We start from the raw sequence: 18,874 nt of genomic DNA on the forward strand, positions 1-18,874 counted from the left end.
GGATCGTTGTCAGGAGAACAATAGTAACCTTACTGACTGCTCAACTGTGCATGGCATCCCGAGTTCACATTGTGCAAACACACACACACGCGCCTTCGCGCAGACACACACTGTGTTAAATACAGACAGTAGTAGTTTAGCAGCAAAAAAAAGTTCAACCTCACCCATCCCCCCCGCCCCCAATAAATAAACAGTCACCAAATAGATTCAACTCAGAGTCACTCGCTCAGATTGAGTGTTTGCGTGCGCGTGTGTGTAGTTAAATGGGTGGTGTGGGTGTCACTCCGAGGGGTGGTGGGCTCATGCAAGAGGCTGCTGGGAGGTGTAGATGAAGTGGGGCGTCTTCTTCATGAAACACTAGAACAGCATGCTTTGCCTCCTGTTGATCTTGCTGTTACCTAAAAGAGAAAAAAACAACATGTAAAATACATCACCCATAATGCCTTTGGTTTAAGCCATAGACCGCAGGTGTTCCTCATTCAGAACTGCACTTTCTGTGTGTGTGTGTGTGTGTGTGTGTGTGTGTGTGTGTGTGTGTGTGTGTGTGTGTGTGTGCGCGCACGCATGCATTTAGGCAATTCTAGGATGCTAGAACCGTCTTAGTTAACAGATGCATTTTCATCATAAATAAATGATAGCAATAAAGCATTTTAAAGTTCACATTTAAATTTTAAGGATGGTTGACCGAACAGTTTATGAACTACTTTTCTGAAGTCTCGAGGTTGAGATCAATGCTGATGCCTTCTTCGTCTTTTGAAACCAGATTCGAACATGTTTGAGAGAGAGTGGAGCTGATCAGCTTAGCTCTTGGTGCATTTGATCTTCGATATATTATTTAGCTATTTTTGGACAGGACAAAATGTAAGGACAAAGGTGGTTGACTCTTTAGAGTGGCGGTTGGTACAACTGCATGCTGAACAGAGGGTGGGTTCTTTAGAATTCATGGACCATAATTAAAATAAATAAATAAAATCAGCATCATGTTAATTAAAAAGCACTTGAAAATGTAATTGAGACCATGATTTCATTTCTTCGTTAAATGATCTAAAAAAGCCGAGTTGGTTAAACATTTGGATTCTCCACCTACCTGACTCTGGATACGAGGAGTTCCTGTAGCCTGGGTCTCTCTGCAGCTGCACTTCTTTCAATGTGAATATCGATACACCTGAAACACAGGGGAGAGGTTCAGTTACTCCAACGAGTAACAGAAAAGATAAAAGAATCGAGAACCAAAGCCTCTGAAAGACAGACAGCAGCTTTATTATCAAAGGTGTGTGTGCTCACTCTCAGGCAGTGTGTGGACTCTCATCCCAAGCTGCCTGAAATAGGAATGCTTCATTGCCTCATCAGCTGAAATTCTCTTCTTGGATTCGTACTGCGGAGACAGAAACAGGAAACGATAAGGATACTGTGACTTTATCAAAAAACGCATCAGTGCAGCAATCAGGGAATTCACAAGAAGTTCGTTACTGTGCCTCCTGCTGTCATCATAAAGGAATTCATTACTAAAATAAATCTAGTGACTAGTGATGCAAAGCTGAAGCTTTGCCATTACAGAAACACACAAACGTAAACATATCAGCCTTTTTTCATATCCAGCAGATGAGAAGAGAAATGACAGGCAACAAACTGGAAGTCAGATATGAACTGGTGATACTGTGGTTCACGGTTGGTGCCTTAAACTAGTTAGAATATTTTTCATTTGTTTAAAGTCCTTTGTTTGCTAGTAGACTTAGACTCTGAAAACTACTACCAGACTAAAAGTCAAACATATACAGGCAAGCTGGTTCTTCCATGCAACCTATGGGAAACCTGCCAGCACCCATAGCAAACATAAAGAGGCATTTAATGCAGCCCCGTACACCTATTTGCAACAATACCCTGGGACTCTCTGCAACCACTAGTAACCATTCACTAACCCATTGAGCAATACACTTCTTTTCTTTCTTTTTTTTACCTGGCAACTTGTGGTTGCCGGGTGTTGGGGTGGGGTGTCGCTCTGTGTGACTGGGGCTTAAGTTACACCAAACCACTGATGATATTCATGTACATCTCACTATTTTTTGAGTAACTAAATCAGTTTTTAAAAAGCTGGGTGTAAATGGTTTAATAGGAGCATTTAACAGAACTCAGTTTTGACCAGCTGTTACTATTTAACCAAAGGCTTGCATAAGACAAAGAAAACTAGGAATATCAGTGCAATATATATACAACTACTTATACAGTATTGTGATTACTGTGACAGTAAAGACTCACTCTGAGGAATGACAGCAGCAGCTCGATGCCTTCACTGTCTAACCTAAAGAAGACAAAAAGAAGAGAACAGTTTGGGCTGATGGGAATCTAGGCGCTCATGGGAGGAAGGAAGTGGACAGACCTCTGTAAATGTTTTACAGGATTTCCTGCCTGCAGCAGGCATACACACACAGACACAAGCATGCACACACACACACACACACGCTCAAGAATATATATCAATTATATAAATGCAAAGGGGCAGATAAGGAAAAACAGATCCCACGTGCGAGCGGTACCTGGGGGCATGATTGATGATTGGCTGGGGTTTGTATTTGGGGAAGCTGTAGGATTTAAACTCTTCGATAGAAGAGATTCCTGGCCAGTTCTCCTCTGTAGGTGTTCCTGAAGTCACATAGTCACATATAGGTTGCCATGTTCAATTAAGCAGGTAATAACATGTGGTGAAACGTCTGAGTTGTTAAAGAGATCAGATCTTGCAGAAAATGCTCACCCAGTAGCCTGAAGATGAGGTGGAGCTCGTCTTCAACGGTGGAGCCGGGGAACAGAGGCCGACCTGCAGCCATCTCATAGAATATACATCCAACACCCCTGGAGACACACAAACATGCAATTTCACACAATAAATGAGTGAGTGGGAGGTGGGGTTAACAGTTTTCAAGCTGAGAATAATTTGAATTAAAAATGCTGAAGAGGTCTCATGATGAGGCGAACAGTTTTATATGACACAAAAATGTTATTAAAGTTAAGCATTACCTCTTCACGCATTCATTTAAACAGACCAAAGAGCAGTATGTGGTGATCATGGAAAACAGAGATCACTTCATGACTTTGGCTAACTGTAGGCATACTACTGGTTTGTTAGCCAAGATCTGAGGGTTGCAAAGAAGTAGTGAAACTGTAAGAGTGCAACAAAAACCGCAAGCAAAACCTGTACCGTTTCCTTTAAAATCTTTTATTCTAAAGGTGCCCAGGTGTTCATTTCCGATTTCTCTCACACTTTTCACAGATTTACTGCTGCTTAGCAAGTAGTTGACAAGTGTCTGCAGACGAGTCATCGTTTCCCATACAAAGTATGGGTGACCACTGCGATCTGCTAATGATCAAAGCCTTTGCAGGGAGGTATGTGTTGCAGTAACATGCCTCTTTGGGACCAATTTCACCTAGCAACTACAAGCCAACCAGTTGCAGAATACACGTTTTTCCCTAGCAACCAGAGTAATTCATGACCAACTGGTGTCTAGGCCTGTGTAAATGGGACATTGGCTTCATTTCATTCCCTCACTTTATAAGTCCACAGCTAACTGAAAATACAACCACACAACTACAACAACAAGAGATCTACAACTAACTAAATAACTAGTTTAAGGCACCAACTGTGAACCACATTATCATCCTCAATTCATACCTGACACCTGACTGGTGTTTTGTTGACTGTCATTTACCTTCTTAAAGTTTTTTTTTTTGCACCATGAAATTGAAAGAATAACTAGCAGTTACTGTAACATCGGAGCCTACAGTATTCACCTTCTTCCTACTTATAACCGTGCTTCTCCTTTAAAATTTAGTTTTTCAAATCAGAAGTTGATAAAAACTTATTTCTGGCTTCAGACATACATTATTTATTTATTCATACACAAGCCAAAGCAAATGAAAAGCTGTTATCATTAGCAGCTGCAGTAAAAAGAATGAAATAAGAAGTGCAGTACAGTAGAGAGTGCTGTTTAGTTAGGTCATAATTCCCTGTGGGTTTGTAACTACAAGGGACACGTGTTGCATTACCAGCAGCCATTTGATTCAGCATTTAATTAGTGATGATAGCAGTTTAAAACCATAAAAAGGATTATTTGTAGTTATTATAAGCTACATACCACATATCGATCTGGGTTGAGTACTCAGAGGATCCCAGCAGAACATCAGGAGGTCGGTACCAAAGAGTCACCACCTCGTTGGAATAGGTTTTAGTTGGAACAGACTTGGCCCTGGCCAAACCTGCAAAGCCACCACAGACTCATAAGGGTTTTTACACAACAAATCAGCATTATGTCTGTGAAGATCCTCTCCTGCTGGTCTTCCTCTTACCAAAATCAGCCAGTTTAAGTTCTCCTCTCTCATTGATGAGGAGGTTCTGTGGCTTCAGGTCCCTGTGGAGAACTTTCCTTTTGTGACAGTATGACAGCCCTCGCAATATCTGGAACAGGAAGATCTGGAAAGGTATTTTTAAATGGCTTGATGTTATTAATAAGTCAGCTCATGTTTTCATTACTTATGTTTATGCTTTTCTGATCTAATTTGCCTGATGTGATGGAAATACAAACAGAAGAAAAGACCAAAAGATGCTTTTAGACTCTTGGGAGAATTTATATAGAAAAATTGACAAAACAGTTTAATCTGTTAGACACACAGAAAATATAACAAAGCTGGAAGGGTTGAAAAAAAAAGAGTTTACTTTACATAGCATGGGGAAAAAAAACATCATCCTCACCTTCACATTATGCATACTCATTATGTTTCCACAGTCGTCCATGTACTGCTTCAGGTCTTTGTCCTTCAAGAAGAGGTGGCACCATTAGACAGGACGTACATGTACAAAAAGTCTATAAACGGATAGACCATTTTTCTTTTTCTGTTTCTCTGTCATTCAACAAATCTTACCAGGTACTCAAAGACGAGTGTGAGGCTCTTGTCAGTGTGAACGATGTCATGTAGCGTCACAATGTTGGCGTGTTTCAGGTCCTTCAATAATGACACTACAGATGCACAAAGATGTTTACAAAGACAGAAACATTTAACATTTATATAACAAAACCTGACTCAGGAAAATGAAACACCAATTAAAAGGACAGTTCATAAAACAAAGGATTTTAAATCAGAATTTATTTTAGAGATAAGAAGGTTTAAAATGTAACATTGACACATTCGAGCTGTCTCTCTCAGGGTGTCACGTCTTGTTGTAGTCAACTATGGCTGAGCTAAACTGCTACACAAGACTCCAGATGAAACACCAGAACTTTGATGTATCAAAGGACATAAAACCTGCTAACCTTCTCTGATGGCTGTGCACGGGGCTCCTTCCTCATGCTCCAGCCGGATCTCCTTCAGCGCCACCAGGTTGTCAGTCAGTTTACTGCGTCCTTTAAACACTGTGGCGTAAGTTCCCTGAAAGCAACACATAGCATTAATTTAATTAATTTAACTGTATAGCAAAGTTACACTGTGAAGTGCATGTGGAAACTTGAGCCTTCCTCACCTCTCCCAGCTTGTCCAGTTTAATGTACGTCTCCAACTTTCCAAAACCAATCTCTGACTAAGGAAGAGAAGAATTTAAGCATATTAATTGCACTCATTTCTGCAAACAGACACTTGCAAACAAATGCAGTCTGCGTTCTGTTGACCATTCACATTTGAGCAGGCTTTGCAGGTGTTTTCCTGCTGCACCATCTTACTGTGTCCCCGCACCCTTCAGAAAACCGAAGGCGTCTCAAATCTTTACATAACCCATCATGTACACTCAAACTTTAGTTATTTGTAGCAGGTTTTTTTTAATAATGTTGCAACAAAACCCACATCATACTTTTTCTTTCAGAGGGAAAGACCCAAAGTTCACGTGTGCAGGATATGATTTAGATCAAAGGTTTTCAAACTGTCAAGCAATTAAGGGCCCATTAGGATCACGTCCTATTCCAGTTTTATTCTAGACCCTTACAGAGTACCAGTGCATGAAGCGCAGTTAAAAATACTCTGTATTTATCTTATACTGATGCAGTTCATCCAGTCTGAAATGGGCTGTTTTAGCTCCTATCACTTTAAGACAACAACATGTTTGAACATGACCATATTAGGTATATAACTTCTAAACAAAAGAGCCCAGAAGAGAGGAAAAAAAACACCTGGAGCCTCAAGCCTGAAGTAAAGAGCTCACATTGATCACTCGCTAAAAAAAGAAATCTGTCCGTATTACATATAAATATTCAGTAATATTTATATATTTAGTAAAGACCCTTACACTTGGCTGGTGCAACAGAAAAAAAATAGAGTCAAATCTTTTTCTCAAAAATTGGACTGATATTTAATATTACAGGACCTTCAGAAGAAATAAATCAAAGCAGCCCACAGATCTCTCACAAACTCAGTAGCAAAATCATGCACCCAGTCTCACCAACAAGTGTAGTTCCAAAGCACAAGAACAAGATAATCCCCTAAGAAACTAAGAATGAATAATGATACATATGAATATTTCATGTATGTGTGCCCACAGAGCAGCATGAATCAAACATTTTCTATCATATCTGGTTTCTGACAGCATGTCTTCAGGGATTGACCAAAAAAAACCCCCAAAAAACAAGAAGAATCGATATCAAGAAGAATGAAAGGCGATTAATTATGAGTGTTACCGTCTTTAAACCTTTTTATTTACATTTAATCTTTCAAAAAACGTTCAAAGGCAAACTCACGATGACCACGAATCTCCCTGTCAGTGATGATAACCACACCGCAGCAGAGCATTACGATCTAATTTTATAGGCTACAAGTGTGAGGTGAGCGCATGTGACTACAGATTAATCCATCTTGGGCTTGTACCAGGAAAATCACCATGGAAACCCGGCACAGAGGGTGTCTGGTAACAGGACTGCTTGTGCCACAAAGCAGTAAAAGAACAGAGACAAACAGACACACACTGACCAGCGAGGCTCGGCGCGAACGTCGGCTGAGCGGTTGGTCGAAGGGTGGGCTGCTAAGCTGCAACTTCTCCAGGTAGCCGTCAGGGATTCGGATGTCAGCAGGCAGAGACAGGCGCTTGTTGAGGTCCTAAAACACACACACACATATATAAAGAAGTCTTTATCTAACGTTCCTAAAGAAACCGTAAAGTTAGCCTGTGTAACAAGATCACACATGTGCTGCTGACACTTGTTAAGTGTCGTCTGTATGTTGTGTAGGGCATGTTTCAGCAGTGAGCAGCACAAGACAATGTGCCCTGCAGAATCCACCCACATCCCTGCTGCTTCTAAAATAACTCGTCCTCTTCTCCTCCTACTCCCAGAGACGACAAAAAACAGGTCGATCACCATCTTATGGAAGGTGAAAATAAGAGGCGGCCTGTTGAAGTGTGACTGCTGGTAAAAAAACAACACCATGATTACAACATGATTATAAAACTGTACCTGCGTTAAGCTCGTACAGCCAATCTGCACTCATACTGCACAACTCACATCTAAAGTGTTCTGGATGTCAGATCATATCTATTCCAGGATCAAAGTCAAGAACACCACATCTGACACTGACGAGCTTACATAATGCTGATGGATGTAATGGGGAAAAAAACATTTAGTGGATTAAAAATACAGCGTGCATAAACCTCCCATCTCTGTACTTACCTTTAAAGTTTGGCCTCACCGCAAATAAATTATTCCCTCTCATGACAACAGCTTTTTGTTTTCTGAGACTGCTCGGAGAATAAGTTAGTATTATGAGTTCCCACAAAAGTCTGATCATAGTCAACATATGCATCTTGTAAAAGGAAAATTTGTCCTCCATCAAGATGGTGTCAATATATGATAGAGTCATGAAAAAGAAAGTTTTTCACAGGACTGCAGTTCTGTGAAAAAATAGGTACACACTATAATACTGCCGACCTATTGCACGCAATGGCGGCGCCATCTTACCCTCCGACCCTCAAATGGTTATCTGTATGACTTTATCAGTCTCTCACATCCCTGTGGAGGAATTTCGGTCCACTCGTTTACAACGCTGCTTCAGTGAACTGAGTTATGTGGGCATTTGTTCACACAAATCCCACCACAACATTTCAATCAGGTTGAAGTCTGGGTGTGATACATCACAGCGCCTCGACTCTTTACTTTTTCAGTCTGTTGTAGATTTGCTGTCATGCTCGGAATCATCGTTCTGCTGCATGATTTCACGTGGGCCGAGGTTTAGCTGTCAGAAAGATGGCCTCACATTTCGATTCACAAGATCTGTCTAACCACACAACTACAATGGGAAGACTGGTAGTATTAACACAAAGGGACAAACTACCAAAATGTCTCCAGAGGTGCTCACAATTGAAAATGATCTTCTTTTTTTTTAGTTGACCTAATTAGCAACACCTGCCTGCTACCTACACTCTTATGGAAGTGGTAAACATGTAACTTTCTCAGCAACACTGTGAGCCAATTGCTTGAAGCTTGGCAGCCTAGCCAAGGAAGACCCTATTAAACTGTGGTGAAGATGTGAATTGGTTTCTTAATGAGTGTAAGATAGGGCACTGACCCTGGGGGAGGACTGCACTCTCCAAAAGCCAATATTCTAACCATTTGTTTGTCAGCAGAGTTATACAAAATTGATCAGGTCAAACTTAATGAAACTTGGTGGAGAGGCGGTGGAGTGTGGACAAAGGGACAGAACCAACTCATTCATTCTGAGATCTACAACACTCATTTTCATACTGCGAGATATCTCATTGGCTAGTGCGATTTTTAGGTAGCTTCCTATTTAAACTACGCTGTGCATCTTCTTTAAGAATGAATCAACACAAAGACTTTGTAGACTTCTGAAGCATCAGTTTAATGGGTTAAGAAAATACCCATACTGCTTTTATAATATAGGAAACAGATTTTACCCAGGCATAGAGCTGGTTCACAAGTGAGAAACCAAAAGCCTGTTTATCTTTTACTAAGACCAGGTGACCGAGCTTTCGCTGTGCTCTTAACCTCTTTGCTGAGACAACTTTATGAAAACCTCCGCCATCAAAGAACCACAAGAAGAGCAGTGCGCTTACCCTCATGTAACGCGTATCTGCTGTCTTTGACCACATCCTCGATTTCCACTTATTTCATGCACAAATGAAACTAACATTTAAAAGGGGTGAAAAACAGGTCAGTGTGCATGTGTATCTCTGTGAGAGGTAGCATACATCAGGGAACGTGATATGGCGGGTTCTGGCATATTTTACCATTGACCAGCAGGGGGCAGGGGGTCTCCAGGTGAATTCAGTCTTCCTTTCCAAATCAATATTCCCCCAGATTAAAAAAAAGCCAAACAAGTAAACATATCAAATAGGTTTTATAGTGCACATAATCTATGGTAAAGTCAGCATTTGCTTTAATTCTATTAGGAGAGAAGAGATTTTCTGTAACTTACTAGTGAGTAACACCATAACAGGTGCAGTAAAAGGGTTCAATGATTACAAAACCACTGAAAAATTAAACAACTAGAAGGCATAAAAATCCCCTGATAATCATGAGATCTGTTTCAATTCAGCTCTCTCCCTCTTTTCTGTTTTTTTTCTTATCTGAGCTTGCGTAAGGGACTAATTCTAATCTATCCTGGGTGACACCAATGCCAGTTTTTCATGTATAAATAACTTTCTTTGGGGTATTAAGAAAAACAAAAAGTGGCGAAAGCTGAAAATATGAATGAGAAAATAAGGAGATTACTAACAGGAGTCATTTAAAATGATTATGCAACAAAATTGGCCTAATGCTTGTTTTTAATACATTTTATATTGTATTATAATTCACCCCTGCATTTGAAATGCTACAAGTACTACTCACTTATACATGTCACACAGTTGTTTAAAATAGCACAACATAATTGTATTCTTCTTTACAAGAAGAATAAAGGGGAGCATGCTCTCAAGTGGAGACAGCTGACATGAAGAAAATCACTGTGGTAACCAGCACAGATTATCTCGTCTCTTTACCAGCCTCTTCTTTTGTCCTCAGGGAGCAGGGCTGCTATCAGTATCATGACGCCCCGACTCTTAGAACCCATTAGCCGAGAAACAATCTGTCCCAACCCCCTCCCAAATCACTTGAGGCAGTGGAGAAGACGAGCAGAAGGAGATGAGAGGAGGTGAAGCGTGGTATGTGGACTTGCAGCGTAAGCTGTTTTTACATGATTTACAGTGTGTGCATGTGTGTCGGGATTCTGCACGTCTCACCTCCATGGAGATTCGCCGGTGGACCCTGTTCCTCAGACAGACGCCCGTCGGAGACTGGACCTCGTCTGAAGACGTTCCTGATGCCTGATCGCTCTCCCCGTCAGATCCCATCTTCAGATTTTCGTGGACAATATCTGAAAAAAATCAAGGATAGGGCACAAGAGGGCTTTGGATAAAAATCACACTGGAACTGCCAGATTAAGACGGTTTAGGAGTGATCCAGACCGGCTAATGATTAATGCTGTTTGTAGAACAGACCTAAACTTACAAGAATCAATAACTTTCATTATCTGTTTATCTGTTGCTTAAAAAAAAAAAAAAAAAGGGAAAAACAAAGAAGAAAACACCCAAAGCTAAATTTCTTAAAGGATAAGTCAATAAACTAAAAAGAGCGCAGTTTCTACTATAAGTAAGAAGGGATAAAAAGTTGAGTTGCAAATCTATCTTATAAAGCCTGAGGTAGTATGTCCCAGTTGCTTTGTGTTCATGCATAAGATATGTCATTTAGAAGCACATATTACCATATTTTAGACATTTATTTTTTATGGCTCTGTAGCTTCATTCAGAAGTAACCAACAGCAGATATTCAAAGCGTTGCCTGGTGGGCGATGGGATAATCTTGTTCAGACTTTTAAATCGTGACATTTGATAAATCACCATAAACACATCTGCTAAACATAATGCAGCTGATGAGATTTTTGGCCATCTCAAGTACAATAATCAGTGAGAAATGTACTTGTGAACTGATCTTGTGTTGGGTGAGCAAGAAAATGAAGCAGGAGAAGAAAAAGAAGGAAAAGAAGAAGAACAGCAACAGCTGGCAGTGCTATCACATTATTACCCAAAAATAGAGTTAGTTCAGGCAGGTGAAAAAGTGAAGCTCATCCACAACACAGGTTTCATCTGACCACAGCACTTTCTCCCAAGCCTTCTCTGAAACACTTAGATCAGGGGTCCCCAATCCCGGTCCAAGAGTGCCGGTGTCCCTGCAGGTTTTAGATGTGTCCTTGATCCATCACAGCTGATTTAAATGGATAAATGACCTTCTCAACATGTCGTGAAGTTCTCCAGAGGCCTGGTAAAGAACTAATCATGCACTAAATAAGATGGCGCCGGTGAGGTCGGCTGCCGTCACGACTGCTCCGACCACTTTTTCTTTGTCTTTGTTTTTTAAGTTAGTTTTCAGCGTTTCTAAATCGGCAAAATCATCACCATTGGGTACATTAGGTATGACAGTGACACTCTTGTTTCTATTGGTATACAATGTACTCACAATTCGAAGTTTTTAACTCCGGATCCGAGCTGGCCGAGTGAGATCTCGAGGGAGAACAAAGGGAAGCGGCGGCGGCCTAGAGGGAAGCGAGCCGGCGTCAGGAACAGGCTGAGAGCTCGTGCACACCGCACACCTCTGCCTAGCATCCTGCTCGCCAACGTCCAGTCACTGGAGAACAAGCTTGACGACCTCAGGGCCAGGATAAAGTTCCAGAGAGACATTCGGGACTGCAATCTCCTCTGCTTCACCGAGACATGGCTGAACCCAGCGGTGCCGGACCACGCCATCCAGCCGGCCGAGTTCTTCTCGGTTCACCGCATGGACAGGACACGGGACTCGGGGAAGTCAAGGGGAGGCGGCGTGTGTTTAATGGTGAACAACAACTGGTGCAACAGTGCGAACGTTGTTCCTCTCACACGCTCCTGCACACCAAATCTGGAACTACTGTCCATCATGTGTCGTCCTTTTTATCTACCTCGGGAATTTACATCGGTCATTGTAAGTGCCGTTTATATTCCACCACAAGCGGACACGGTCACCGCCTTATGCGAGCTGCATGAGGCACTCACACAGCACCAGACACAACACCGGGACGCTGCGCTTATTGTGACGGGGGACTTTAATAGCGCCAACCTCAAACGCGCAGCGCTGAACTTTTATCAACACATCACCTGCCCCACCAGGGGTGAAAGGACACTGGACCACTGCTACACTACGGTCAAGGACGGCTACAAGGCACAATCCCGCCCCCCGTTTGGCAAATCTGATCACGCCGCCATCTTCCTCATGCCAAAATACAAACAAAGGCTGAAACAGGAAGTTCCGGTTCAGAGGAAGGTCGCGCGCTGGACGGATCAATCGGTGGCCGCGTTACAGGACGCACTCGATGACGCAGACTGGGGCATGTTCAGAAACAGCTCCGACGATGACGTCAACGTGTTTACGGAAGCGGTTGTGGGATTCATCGGGAAACTAGCGGATGATACCGTGGAGACAAAGACTATCACAACGTTTCCCAACCAGAAGCCGTGGGTGGATAAAACCATCCGCGACGCTCTGAGATCCCGCACCGCTGCCTACAACACGGGACTCATGACGGGGGACATGGACCCGTACAAAGCCGCGTCATATAACGTGCGGAGGGCGGTGAAAGAGGCGAAGCAGCGCTACGGGAGGAAACTAGAGTCACAACTCCAACAGAGTGACTCTAGGAGCCTGTGGCGGGGACTAAGGACAATAACGGACTATAAAGCACCAACAACCGGTATGACGAACGCGGCCGTGACTCTGGCAGACGAGCTGAACACTTTCTATGCTCGCTTCGAGGCTGCAGCTAAGGTCTCCAACAATGCTAGTGTTAGCGGCGCTAACGGCTGCAGACAGGAAGATACTGCCAGCACCGGAAACGTGCTCGTCATCTCCGAGCATGAAGTAAGGAGAGCCTTCAAGAGAGTGAACACCAGGAAAGCAGCAGGACCAGACGGCATCCCAGGTCGTATCCTCAGAGACTGCGCATACCAGCTAGCTCCTGTGTTCACTGAGATATTCAACATCTCTTTATCTCAGTCGGTGATCCCCACATGCTTCAAAGAGTCCATCATTGTTCCTGTCCCGAAGAAACCCCACCCTGCTTCTCTCAATGACTATCGCCCTGTAGCCCTCACCTCAGTAGTGATGAAGTGCTTTGAACGCCTGGTCAGAGACTTCATCATTTCTTCACTACCAGACACACTGGACCCACTACAGTTCGCTTACCGTCCAAATCGTTCCACAGACGATGCCATCTCTCATCTCCTCCACACATCACTCACTCACTTGGACACTAGAAGGGGGAATTATGTTAAAATGCTCTTCATAGACTACAGCTCTGCATTTAACACCGTAATTCCCTCCACACTCACCACCAAGCTGGAGCATCTGGGACTCAGCTCATCTATGTGTCAGTGGATCTCCAACTTCCTAACTGGCAGACCACAGGCAGTAAGGATGGGCGGACATGTCTCAGCCTCCACCACTCTCAGCACTGGAGCCCCCCAGGGGTGTGTTCTGAGCCCCCTGCTGTACTCTTTGTACACATATGACTGTGTGGCCACTACCAGCTCCACCACCATCATCAAGTTTGCTGACGACACCGTCGTGGTGGGCCTGATCTCTGATAACAACGAGACGGCCTACCTGAAGGAGATTAGGAATCTGGAGAACTGGTGCCAGAGGAACAACCTCCTTCTAAACGTCAGTAAGACAAAGGAGCTGATAGTGGACTTCAGCACTAAGCAGGAGAGGAACTACCAGACCCCCGTCATCAACGAGTGCCCAGTGGAGAGAGTGGACAGCTTCAAATACCTCGGAGTTCACATCACGCAGGACCTGTCATGGTCCTGTCACATCAACACCGTGGTGAAAAAGGCCCGACAGCGTCTCTACCACCTCAGACGCTTGAGAGACTTCCAACTGCCCTCCAAGGTGCTCAGGAACTTTTACTCGTGCACCATAGAGAGCATCCTGGCGGGAAACATCTTAACCTGGTTCGGGAACAGCACCATGCAGGACAGACGAGCTCTACAGAGGGTTGTGCGGTCAGCTGAGCGCACCATCCGCTCCGAGCTCCCTGACCTGCACTCAATCTACAGCAGGCGGTGCTGGACCAAGGCCAGGAAGATCGTGAAGGACCTCAGCCATCCCAACAACAGACTGTTCTCTCTGTTGAGGTCAGGAAAGCGATTCCGCTCCCTGAAGACCAACACAGAGAGACTGAGGAGGAGCTTCTTCCCGCAGGCGATACGGTCTCTCAATCACAATCACACCACCACACAGTACTGACCCACACATATGGTTCTTACACACACACTGGACTTTGGTTTTGCACAACACTGGTCACTATATTCTTCATTTCCGGTTAATACTTGTACAGCTGCTGTTATTGTGTATATATTTATTTATATTTAGATTTCTTCATACATTCTTATATAGTTCTATATTGTGTATTGTGTATTTTGTTGTACAGTTATTTTATTTTCAACTTTAATTTATATATTTATCTTTATCTTATTCTTCCCAGTTAAATTTACCCTTCATTCTAATTTGTGTTGTACAGTTATTTCATTTTTAACCTTAATTTATATTTTATTCCTTCCTAGTTAAATTTACCCTTTTTAATTTTTCATATTTATTTCCTATCTTATTCATAGCCTTGTCCTTTTTTGTTTTCTTTAGATCACGAGCAGTTGTCCAAGCATTTCACTACATATCGTACTGTGTATGACTGTGTACGTGACAAATAAAATTTGAATTTGATTTTGAATTTGAATTTGATTCAGGTGTGCTGACCCAGGGTGAGATCTAAAACCTGGGACACCGGCCCTCGTGGACTGGGATTGGGGACCCCTGACTTAGATGTTCACTGACAAACTTGTGATTGGCCTGTACGTGTGCCTTCAAATCAAATCAAATCACTTTTATTGTCACATCACATGTGCAGGCACACTGGCACAGCACATGCGAGTGAAATTCTTGTGTGCGAGCCCCACAAGCAACAGAGATGTGCAAACACAACAACACAAACGAGCAAAATACAAGAATGGCCAACCTGAAACTAATAAATATATGTACAATATATAATAGTGTATGCATTTCTGGATGTGTATACTAAATATTTTCCTACGTGTGTGTGTGTGTGTGTGTGTGTACACATTTTTACAAATTAAATAGTAAAAAAATAAAATAATAATAATAATAAAATATATAAAATATACAGAGTTGAATATGTGCAAAACAAGTGGCATTTATATACAGTGTGGAGTGCATAATGTTGAAGTTCCAGTAGTGAAGCTGAGGTGTCTATGACGTGTTCAGCAGTCTGATGGCCTGATGGAAAAAGCTGTCTCTCAGTCTGCTGGTTCGGGACCGGATGCTGCAGAACCTCCTTCCTGATGGAAGCAGTCTGAACAGTTTATGGCTGGGGTGACTGGAGTCCTTGATGATCCTCCCCGCTTTCCTCAGGCAGCGCTTCCTGTAGATGTCTTGGAGGGAGGGAAGCTCACCTCCAATTATCCGTTCAGAGCACCGCACTACTCGCTGGAGAGCTTTGCAGTTGTAGGCGGCGCTGTTGCCATACCAGGTGGTGATGCATCCAGTGAGGATGCTCTCAATGGCACAGTGATAGAAGGTCCTGAGGATGCGGGGGCTCATGCCGAATCTTTTCAGTCTCCTGAGAAAGAAGAGGCGCTGCTGCGCCTTCTTCACTGTTTTGTTTGTGTGTACTGACCACGTAAGATCCTCAGCCAGGTGTACGCCAAGGAACCGGAAGCTGCTCACTCTCTCCACAGCAGCGCCGTTGATGGTGATGGGGGTGTGTACTTCTCTGCACCTCCGGAAGTCCACTATCAACTCCTTTGTCTTTGCGACGTTGAGGGTGAGATGGTTGTCTTGACACCAGTGGGTCAGGGCGCTGACCTCCTCCCTGTAAGCTGTCTCATCACCGTTGGTGATAAGACCCACCACTGTAGTGTCGTCCGCAAACTTCACAATGATGTTGGAGCTGTTAGTGGCTGTGCAGTCGTAGGTGTAGAGTGAGTACAGGAGAGGGCTCAGTACACACCCCTGTGGAGCACCAGTGTTCAGTGTGATGGGGGATGAGGTGATGCAGGTTAAGGCGCTGCAAGATTTCAATCCATTACAGCATTGTATGTTATAAATGATGTTCTTTGTGACTGTGGTCCCCTGTGTAACAAGCTTCTCCCATGTAGTTTTGGGAATATCCACCACCTTTTTTGTGATAATCATTCACCCCATGATTTTCACGGAGCTCCAGATCAAGGGCGATTGATGATCACCTTATTACAAAGGTTCATGCTCATAATCTTGCAGCCCATTCCAGCACCGTGCAGATCTACAAGCACTTTTTTCTATGCTTTTTCTATCTAAGTAACATTCACATATATGCACACTCCAATAGATGCATTGGAGAGCAAATTGGGGCTCAGTATCTTGCCCCCACTTGCTTTGGCTTGCAGAGTGGAGCAGCCAGCGATTGATAAACCAAGCCTTCCCTTTAGCGGATCCATTCTGTACTTCCTGAGCTACAAGCACCCCATTAAACATTTAGTTTGATTAAGTTTGATCAATCGAGTGTCTTACAAAAAGTAAGACATGACAAGAAACTTACAGAAAGAATATATGACAGAAACACTATCCATCAGTGACCACAGGGTGATGATTAAATAGTAAAGCCTGGGGATCATCACTAGTCTGTCTCCAAAGCAAACTTAATGAAAGCAAAAATGTACAGCTTTATTTCACAGAGCCCACCTTCTCCCATTCATCTCCTCTCAGACCCTTATAACCCCAGAGGCCCAAAATGCCACGCCACAACATCGCTACCTTCTCCACAATAAAACTACCACTAACACAAAAGAGGCAAACACACTCAAGTTCAAACCACATGCCCACCCTCTCCTCCGCATACACAAAAACGCTCACCGAGTTAATGAGTAGCCACAGTTTTGAGTAGTTCTCTGTCATCAATGTGTTAGCACCTCCAACCATGCAGACTATCATCAAATGGCACAGCGCGGAGAAACAGGAGGGTGAAAAAAAGAAATCACTGCAAGGTTTCTCTTAAGAAGATTTAACTTTGCATATTTCAGTCAAAGGAGCTTGCAAAGAAAAGCGTCTAGACTTCTTTAAGTTGCTTGAAGACGTTTCACCTCTCATCCGAGAAGCTTCTTCAGTTCTAAGGTCAAATGGTGGAGAGTCCCAGATATAACATATGCATATTTAACATATGCATATTTTTTGCATATTTCAAACATTACACTTGTTAATCAGCTCTTTCATGTGCTTTAACAACCAAAGTTCTTCCAAGTCTCACTGACTAATTATGTACATAGATGTATTTATCCATTCATCACTGACTTTTGAGGATGGCGTGTATCTACAAATCTGTCAGCAGGTAAAGTAAGGTCTAAATTACAGACAGAAAAACTCAAACCTCTGTCAACAACATGGGCATAATTGAGAAAACGATTTCTTTAGCGTAGACATGCAACTATATACCACTGCAGTTAAAATTATCTGGATTTTTAATGGGTCCAAGTCTGCTTGTTAAGTCGTTTTGTCACATGACCAGAATTCTCAAGTTGGTTCACACTGCATGAATTTCAGCTTGAACTATTCACACTCTCTCTTCTAAAGTGTACTGCTGCTGTTTCACAAAAAAGCATTATAATGGGAAATAAAGTGATTTTTACTGTGAAGAAATTATGGAAAAATGAAAAGAATTGGTCACGTTAATACTAACTGCACTTCTGGATTTATTGATCAAACATTGATCAGGGACAGGCATGATGAGTAGTTAAATAAAGATCTGCAAGTGATGGGACTGCGGACTGCAAACTCCACAAAGTAAACGACTCCTGCTTTATGACCGTGTTTGGCTGTGCTGTAAACAGTGCATAAGTCACTCTTGTTTTTAAAGCAGGGGCTCCCAGATTTACACGAAGTATCAAAGTACGCTTGTTTCAAACAGTAACCTAAAGTTTTGCCAGGCCAACCATGAATCAAATTATTTGAATTCTATTATCAACTGTCATGGGTAGTTACTCTTACTTAGAAGGAGAAGCTTCTGTTTTAAGTTGATGACATATGAGATAGATATATATATATATATATATATATATATATATATATATATATATATATATATATATATATATATATATATATATATATATATATATATATATTTTTTTTTTTTAGGGGTGCAACGATACTTGTATCGATATTGAACCGTTCGATACAGTGCTTTCGGTTTGGTACGCATATGTATCGAACAATACAAAATTTTTAATTTATTTTATCAACTTTTCATCTGACGATGCTGTCTGTGTTGAGAGCTCAGTGGATCTGCGCTCAACTACTCTGCCTAGGCTGCACTGTCGAGCACAGATTTACTGAGCGCAGGGCAAGCTAGCAAGACAGAAGTTAAGCTCTCCTTGCAACATGGCAAACTGAACCTCCCCCACCCTCATTTGGAACTATTTTGGTCTTCATGTGAAGTATGACCCTGAAGGTAAGCGCGTCATGGACAAAAGTAAAACAGTATGTCGGATGTGCCACGCAATGCTCAATTACACGGGTGGGAACTACTGCATTAGCGCAGTTTGCTCGTTAACATGTTGACGCTGTCCAGCCTCACTCACAGGGCGATCCGCGGTAGCTCGTTAACGGAGATTTGCCGTGTTGTGGCGTTAACGTCATTTCAGATTTACGCTGACAGCACTAGTGGGAACACAACAAATATGACTGCACATTTACGCCGACATCATCCTAGTGCAAAGACAAGTGGAAGCAGACAAAAACAACAAGCACGCATGCTACAAACTACCCGAAGTCATTTAGAC

The 18,874-nt window shown here is 42.6% G+C and overlaps 1 protein-coding gene across 1 annotated transcript in view; it reads right to left on the reverse strand.

Moving 5' to 3' along the window:
• Positions 1 to 202: 202 nt before the first annotated feature.
• The window catches only part of cdk17 (cyclin dependent kinase 17), a 51,690-nt gene continuing 33,018 nt past the window's right edge, over positions 203 to 18,874 (reverse strand). Inside the window, exons 4-17 of the mRNA XM_085376820.1 lie at positions 10,202 to 10,335; positions 6,940 to 7,065; positions 5,507 to 5,563; positions 5,301 to 5,415; positions 4,912 to 5,006; positions 4,742 to 4,804; positions 4,339 to 4,462; positions 4,128 to 4,248; positions 2,750 to 2,847; positions 2,535 to 2,640; positions 2,257 to 2,299; positions 1,285 to 1,375; positions 1,088 to 1,165; positions 203 to 398 (exon numbers count right to left, since the gene is read on the reverse strand). Of these exons, the coding sequence (XP_085232946.1) occupies positions 358 to 398; positions 1,088 to 1,165; positions 1,285 to 1,375; positions 2,257 to 2,299; positions 2,535 to 2,640; positions 2,750 to 2,847; positions 4,128 to 4,248; positions 4,339 to 4,462; positions 4,742 to 4,804; positions 4,912 to 5,006; positions 5,301 to 5,415; positions 5,507 to 5,563; positions 6,940 to 7,065; positions 10,202 to 10,335 (1,292 nt within the window). The 3' untranslated portion in view covers positions 203 to 357. The remainder of the gene's footprint in view (positions 399 to 1,087; positions 1,166 to 1,284; positions 1,376 to 2,256; positions 2,300 to 2,534; positions 2,641 to 2,749; positions 2,848 to 4,127; positions 4,249 to 4,338; positions 4,463 to 4,741; positions 4,805 to 4,911; positions 5,007 to 5,300; positions 5,416 to 5,506; positions 5,564 to 6,939; positions 7,066 to 10,201; positions 10,336 to 18,874) is intronic.

Source organism: Diplotaxodon limnothrissa, linkage group LG17, assembly GCF_057381915.1.
Source record: "Diplotaxodon limnothrissa isolate DT_005_m linkage group LG17, D_limnothrissa_male_GT1.1, whole genome shotgun sequence".
Lineage (NCBI taxonomy): Eukaryota > Metazoa > Chordata > Actinopteri > Cichliformes > Cichlidae > Diplotaxodon > Diplotaxodon limnothrissa.